The sequence below is a fragment of the Panthera tigris genome, chromosome B3 (genome assembly GCF_018350195.1).
Source record: "Panthera tigris isolate Pti1 chromosome B3, P.tigris_Pti1_mat1.1, whole genome shotgun sequence".
Lineage (NCBI taxonomy): Eukaryota > Metazoa > Chordata > Mammalia > Carnivora > Felidae > Panthera > Panthera tigris.
This window is the reverse complement of record NC_056665.1, coordinates 59,448,377-59,455,290: the sequence shown is the minus strand read 5'-3', so window position 1 is coordinate 59,455,290 and position 6,914 is coordinate 59,448,377. Positions and strand designations below refer to the sequence as shown.

Genomic DNA, 6,914 nt, shown 5'->3' with positions numbered 1-6,914 from the left:
TCTGGGGATCTAATTTTTCAGAGCACCCAAGAAATGGTACAAATAGATAATCGTGGGTAATAACTATTGCCTTGAAGAGTTTAAGGAAAGCATACAAACTTATACAGAGGACACAGAAGCAATCAGTTTTCATTTTTTAGCCATGTTTGTAAAAGAATTCACTTTTAGTACATGGGGAACAACTAAGCCCTTTCCCATTATATCCAGGTGTATTACAAGTTTTAGCTCTGTTACCAAAAGTTCTCTCTACTGTTGCTTTAGGGAGGCTACCAGGCTAAATTCTAATGTTCTCAAGGTATCTTGTCCTGGGAAGGGTGTCATTTCTCAGGATTTGAAAATGACTTGGCTGAACTAAAGATGAAGAAGCCAAGCCTCTGCTACTCTTCCTAGTCTCCTGGGCACAGTTGTGGAATCTTGGCACTGTGCCCACATCCTAAAAAGTAAAATGCGACAATGAAAGTGAAATCTTAAAGAGAACAGAAGAGCTCTCGTACTTGCCACCGTGGACTCAGCAATAAGAAGAGCAGACAATTGCACTCTGCAGTTTATAGTTGCTTTGTTCCTTCATATCTCACTGAGCAGAGAGAAGGTAAAGAGCCTTCTGATAGCTTCAGCTGCCCCTGTTTTTTTCCTCAAACTCCAGGATGAGACCTTTAATGTGGGACAATTTCTGATGCAGGTACTCACAGCGACGCTTTTCTTCCCTGTAACCTGGATACCGCTGCAAAGAAAAAGCATCCACATCAAAAAAAAAGAAAAAAAAAAAAAAGATCTACCATTTCTACCTTCTTGCTACCATTCCCAGACCTTATCTTACCTTCCTGAACTTCTTATATTCCTGGACTATTTTTTCTTCCAGCACCTGAAACAAAGAAAATGCTAGCACCAAGTTGAACCTTGAGAAAAAACTTTTCTTTCTTTTCTTTTTTTAAGCTTACTTATTTTGAGAGAGAAAGTGGGAGAGGGGCAGAGAGAGAATCCCAAGCAGGCTCTGCACTATCTGTACAGAGCCTGAGGAGGGACTCAAACCCAAAAACTATGAGATCGTGACCTGAGCTGAAGTTGGACACTTAAGTGACTGAGCCGCCCAGATGCCCCAAGAACTCCAGTTTTTGAAGGGAGAGCAGTAACTTCCCATCTCATTCTATCAAATGATAGAGATTACTTTTTCTCAAAACAGACTTGGCTTGCCACTTTGGTTACCAGTCTTCTGAGCAAATTAGCAGGGAGTTTATGGCCAGTAAGGCTAGAAAGTCAGCTTGGGTCCAGTCCTTACCTTATGTTCTGGAGTTCCTTGCTGAACTCTCTTGATCTCCGCTCCCAGCTCTCTGAACCTTTGGCTTGCAGCCCCAACACGAGCATGGAGGATGCGGTATTCAGTATAATCCATCTCAAAGTCCTGCTCATAAACATGTTGCTGCTCTGCACTGTGGATGGTTGTGTATTGCCTGCCAGGAGCAGAATTGTCACCTTTAATTTCATTGCCCCTAAAAGCTTCTAGGTCACAGGAAGTTTATCTTAATATCTCCTATGTACAAGGCTTGATAAAATTGGAAGTAGCAGGGGACTCACAGGAGATAATCTGGCACTTCTTCAGGGCTTGGGGATTCAGAATCTAGGAAGGAATCAAAAGGACAGAAAAGTGATTAGGTGTTTTTCCAACTAGAGCAGTTTTTCCCTTCTCTCATTTAACTCACCTGCTTGAACTGAGGGACTGTGTTCCAGCCTGGAGCCCATGTCTTCATCTTTATCTTCTTGCTCCCAATCTCCCTCTTGCAGGTCCTCACTGGGCAGTGCTTGTAGGGCACTTGGAGCTAAAGGCAGGGTTCTGAGCCTCTTTTCTTTTAGTTTTCTAGTGGTTGCAGGTGCTGGACGTTTCTATTGGGGAAAATGTCACATAAACAGTAAGCCAGAGGTGTATTCTGCACTTCTTTTGAAAATTAATTTCATAGAATGAACTCTGGGAGCATCAGAATAAAGGCTCCTAATTTTAAACTTTAGCCTGATCGAACAAAGATCTCTTGGAAAATCTGCTGCTAAAATCCCTGGACAACTCACCTTGTCCAAATGTTTCTGGCTAGCTGAGGAAGGCAGTGCCTGATCAGGTTCTCTGTTTGGAAGATGGGTCTGGTTTCTAGGATATTTGAAGAGGGAATGAGAGAGATGAAGGCCAAGGTAGGGCTAGATCTCTTATTAAAGCATTTAGAGTGGAGATTAGAAAGAAAGGCAATTCCAGAGAGATTCCCAGGTTAGTCCCACCCTGCCCCAGGTACCTCACTTCCCACTGTGCCATGTGTTCCTCTGAGGATCCTGGGAGTGACTGTCTTTGGCTGCTTGCCAGTGGATCTGGCACCTGGCAGGGAAAGTGGCAGGGGCACTTGGCTCTCTGGGCTTCAGGCTGTGCCCCACCTTATTCCAGCTACATGCAGTTTGTGGCCTCACCTCTTTTAGTGCCATTTGTGGCTGTGAAACTGTGTCTTCCTCAGAATAGTCTATGTTCTGCCAACTCTCAGGATCTCTGGCACTGTCAGTTAGGTTGTGTCTCTGAACTGAAGATGGGGCAGGGATGGAATCCATGGCTGCCCAAATAGTGAGGCGTTCCCTGAGTGGGCCCAGGCAGTGTAGGTGGTTAGGCCCAGATCTGGAAAGGGGTGGTGGAAAAAAATCCAGGAGGGTGAACTTTTAAGTACCTCTGGAATCAGCCTCCCCAACTTTCCACAAACCCTTTTTACCTGCTACCGGTTCCCCCTTACCTGCCTAAGCGTTGGTACACAAGGTCCAAGCCACCAGGGCCCTCTTGGGCACACTGGGACACTATGAAGGAGAAGAGGCAGGACCAGCCAGGTCCTGGGAACCTTAGATACTAGAGGCAAAAGGAGAACCATAAGCTCCATGAAGTCAGCCCCTCCCCCTCCTTCCATTGCCATTCTTCCCTCAGCCAGCCCTAAGATTGAAGATGGGTCCCATGGGGCTCGTTAGTACACCAGGTGCAGCTGGGCTTGAGTTCCCCAGGAGAATGAGACGACACAGTCTCCTCAACCGCAGCCTCCTGGGACCACAACCCCAGCAGCCCCCTCCGCCCCACTCGGAGTTCAGTTCTCGGAACTTCCTCAGACGGTGACTGCTGTCAGCCTTCCCGCCTTGGCCGCACCTGCCCAAAGCCTACTTCTGTTCTCCCCGCACCCCACCTCTTTCACACAACCTAGGCCCTTACTTACCCCTCGGTTGCCTTGGAAAGCGATCACTGGCCGAACCTGCGGGGAGAGCAGATGCGAGCTGAGCGCAGGTGAAGTGGCATTCCCAGGTTCCGGCGTCAGGTGCCTGGGGTGGAGGTGGGGGGTGGGGGGATAGACACCTGCCTCTCGGGCTTCACTTGGAGAGGTGGGGAGATCGGAACCTACGGATGCCACTCCCCAAACCCCAGGTCCCTTCGCCAGGGTCGCCGGCTGAGGCCCGAGATCCCGAGAGGTAGAGAGAGAGGCTAGGAAAGATGGGGCCCTGGGGTCCGCCGCACCTGTTGCCGCCGACACTCTTGCAGCGCCCGCAACGCCGCGTCGTTCAGCCTGAGCATCAGGAGGCTGGTCCCGGCAGCGGGGGTGAAGCAGAGTTGGAGCTTCCCACTCAGAAGCTCCTGGGGTGCCTCCATGGCTGCGAGGTCGAGCGCAAGCAGAACAAGAACCAAGGGCAAAGGCGACTACCACCACCTCTGCTGTACAGGGCTAGGCTGGCACTCCTGGTAGCCCAGGTCGGCCCCGCCCTCCGCCAGGACCCACCCCTGGCCCCACCTCCAGCCAGCACCACCCCTGAGGTTTCCCAGCCGCTTGGGCGGTGCTTCGCTATCCCCCAGATGTCTGCGCAAACCGACCCACTGGTTTCTTAGATCTGCACGCACCACACTGGGCTTTCGATAGGGGTTGTCAAGTTACAGGAGTAAAGTCTGCGGCCAACTTTAGACCCCTCACCTAAAATCCCCAGTCGTGCCTCAGTTTCCCTAGCCAACCTGAAGTCGGAGTTGCTGTCTCTAAATGAAGCTGAACCTGCAACCCCTAGAATATTTCAGAATCTGAGGAGGCGGGAGCGGACCTGGTTGCTGGGCTGGCTCAGTATATCGCACCTCAGAGGCCAAGAGCTCCCAGGGACCAGAGAATGGCGGACCCAAAGGAGTATTTCTGATGCCAACACCTGGCGCGGCACTTTTGCTTTTTCCGGCCTGCGGTGCTGCCGAGGACTCGAAGACGATTTCTAACTGAGGCTGGAGAGAAAATCAGACCCGGTGGGTGTCTGGCAGCGGTGAAAATTGGCTGCGTGGTCTGGAACGGCCCCCTCCCATCCCCACCGGTAGGCGAGGATTAGGGGTGTGGGTATTGGCAGGAGAGTTGCAGGGCAGAGGAGGGCTCAGTCACAGGTCACCGCTCCTGGCATATACACGTGAGACTGGTGTGAAAGGCAGCTAGCCCACTCCCTCAGGAGGGCCAAGAGGTGCCACGAAGTTGTGAGACATTCTGGAGGTTCAGATCCTGGTGCATAGAGACCCCAGGAACAATTTCAGGTTGGCCCTGGTGTCTCCACTTGTCTCTGTTTGAGTATGTTTTCCAAGAGTCTTGATGTTCTCTTTCCTGGCCAGGATCCCTCCGTTAAACCCCTGGACCTACATAATCCCAGGTGACCTTAATGCCCTCCATCCCAAATCAGATTACCTATACATTTGTCAAAACTCATCAAACAGTACACTTAAAATATGTATATTTTAATGCATGTAAATTAGTCCTCAATAAAGGTAATTTTAAAAAATGGTGTAATAAATCTCCAACTCCAATAACAAAAACATTTATCTTTCCATCTCTTTGGGTCTTTCTGCTTCTCTGTGTGACAGTTTCTTAATTTGATAAACAGTGTGGCAGTGGGTAAAGCTGGTGTCCCAGTGTTCCTTTTCTTCTCAGATGACATCTGTGGACTTTTGTTGGATTTTCCTGGATTTAAACTCAAAGGAGAGCCCAGAATTGTCAAATTTTTCAGAGAAGAGAGAAGGAACAGTGCTATAAGAGGAGGCAAGTGGGAAAGATATTTGGGGAAGGGAGAAGGGAGGTAGCAATCTAACATGCTGGATGTCCATTGTGTGTCAAGATCTTTGCATTTAATTTAATCCCTAAAATAATTTTAGAGTAGGTACTATAACCCACATTTTTCATTCACTCATTCAACACATAATTATTGTACCAGACATTGTACTATATCCTTGGATACATCAATGAATGGATTTCTTGCTTTGGAGAACTTATTCCAGAGGGGAAGAAGGCACTATAGACAAAGCTAAGAAATAAACATAAGAAATAACACTGTATGTTAAAAGGTGCTATAGATAAAAGAAAAAATAGAGCAAGGTAAGTGGGTTTGGAAGTAGAGGAGGAGGAAGTCAAGAGGGGTGGAGAGGGTTGACTGTATATTAAGTAAGGTGATAAGAGATGGCCTTAGGGAGAAGATGAAATTGGAACATTGCCCTAAAGGAGGTGAGGGGATTGGCCAAACCAAATCCCCAAACCATACCGTTGGAGGAAATGCTTTCTAGTCAGAGGGACTGGCCAGCGCAAACTCTGTAAGTGAGTGAGAAGTGTGCCTGGAGTGTTTGAGGAAAAGTTGAGGCCTATGTAACTGCATTAAAGTAAGGGTGAGAGTAAAGAAGTGAAATCAAGAAGGTAAGGAGCAAGGGCAGATCAGGTCCTGGAGGGCCTTGTGGACTACTATAAGAACTTTGGATTTTACTCTGGGGAGTCACTGCAAGGTTTTGAGCAGAGGCGTAACAAGAAGTCACCTCTATTTTCAAAGGATCACTGTAGTTGCTGTATTAAGAGTAGACTGTAGAGGGACAAGGATTAAAAGCAATATGACCTGTTAGGAGGCTGCTGCAGTAATTCAAGCTAGAAATGGTGACAGCTCACACCAGGGGGTAGGAGAGGAGGTGGGAGAAGGGATAGGGTTCTGAATGTATACAGCCGACAGAATTTGCTAACGGATTGAATGTGGTATGTGAGAGAGAAATGGCATCAAGGATGACTCTGAGATTTTTGGCCAGAACAACTAGAAGGATGAAATTGTCATCAGCTGAGGTAGGGAAGACTGCAGGTGTAACAGGGTTAGTTTTGAACATGTTGAGTTATCTATTACAATCCACACGGGGATGTGGAGCAGACAGTTACATACACAAACTTAGAGATGGTGAAAGATGTCTGGGATAGAGATGTAAACTTGATAGTACTAAATATATAGATGGTATTTAAAGCCATGAAACTAGATGAGATCACCCAGGAGGATAATAGAGAGTTTAAAAGATTACACCCTGGAGCACTGCAATCTCTAGAAGGAAGTCATGGGGGAAGAAAAGCAAAACCAAATGAAAGGAGATGACCAGTGAGGAAGGAGAAACACCAAGAGAGTGTGATGTCCTGAAAGCCAAGTGAAAAATGTGTTAAGAAGACAGGGATTGGTCAACTATGTCAAAAGCTATTGATAGGCCAAGTAAAATGAAGATTAAGAATTGACCACTGTGAGAGGCACCTGGGTGGTGCAGGCCATTGAGCTTCTGATGAGCTTCCCAGCCTAGGTCTGATCTCATGCTGTGTGAGTTCAAGCCCCACATTGGGCTATGTGCTGATGGTGTGGAGCCTGCTTGGGATTCTGTCTCTCCTCTCTGCCCCTTCCCAGTTTGTGCTCTCCCTCTCTCTTTCAAAAATAAATAAACTTAAAAATTTTTTTTAAATCTTAAAAAAAAAAAAAAAAAGAATTGACCTCTGTGATGAATGTTCTAAAACCGACAGAGGTGATGGTTGCACATATCTGTAGATATACTAAGTGTCTATTCATATCCTCTATTTTATAATAAACCTATTTTAAGTTGTTTGGTTCTTATTGTTGTTGTG

At 47.2% G+C, this 6,914-nt stretch overlaps 1 protein-coding gene across 2 annotated transcripts; it reads right to left on the bottom strand.

The window, feature by feature from the left end:
* Nucleotides 1–122: 122 nt before the first annotated feature.
* Nucleotides 123–3,741, bottom strand: ELL3 (elongation factor for RNA polymerase II 3). 2 transcript variants are annotated; one of them, XM_042988996.1, is made up of 12 exons: nucleotides 3,515–3,741; nucleotides 3,219–3,254; nucleotides 2,754–2,863; nucleotides 2,443–2,641; nucleotides 2,274–2,353; nucleotides 2,059–2,134; nucleotides 1,698–1,878; nucleotides 1,573–1,615; nucleotides 1,277–1,448; nucleotides 818–862; nucleotides 688–721; nucleotides 123–433 (listed from the first exon to the last, which is right to left on the bottom strand). In XM_042988996.1, coding segments are annotated over exons 1-12 (1,110 nt in total). In that variant the 5' UTR covers nucleotides 3,647–3,741; the 3' UTR covers nucleotides 123–431. The 2 variants fall into 2 exon arrangements, with proteins under 2 accessions (XP_042844930.1, XP_015392882.1); XM_015537396.2 differs by having other exon boundaries at nucleotides 123–721; nucleotides 3,515–3,740.
* Nucleotides 3,742–6,914: the final 3,173 nt, after the last annotated feature.

Coding starts and splice junctions, on each gene's coding strand:
- ELL3 (XM_015537396.2), bottom strand. CDS start 3,646: ATGGAGGCACCCCAGGAGCTTCTGAGTGGGAAGCTCCAACTCTGCTTC. Junction 3,255..3,514: donor AAGAGTGTCGGCGGCAACAG/GTGCGGCGGACC, acceptor CTCTCCCCGCAG/GTTCGGCCAGTGATCGCTTT. Junction 2,354..2,442: donor CACAAATGGCACTAAAAGAG/GTGAGGCCACAA, acceptor TTTCCCTGCCAG/GTGCCAGATCCACTGGCAAG.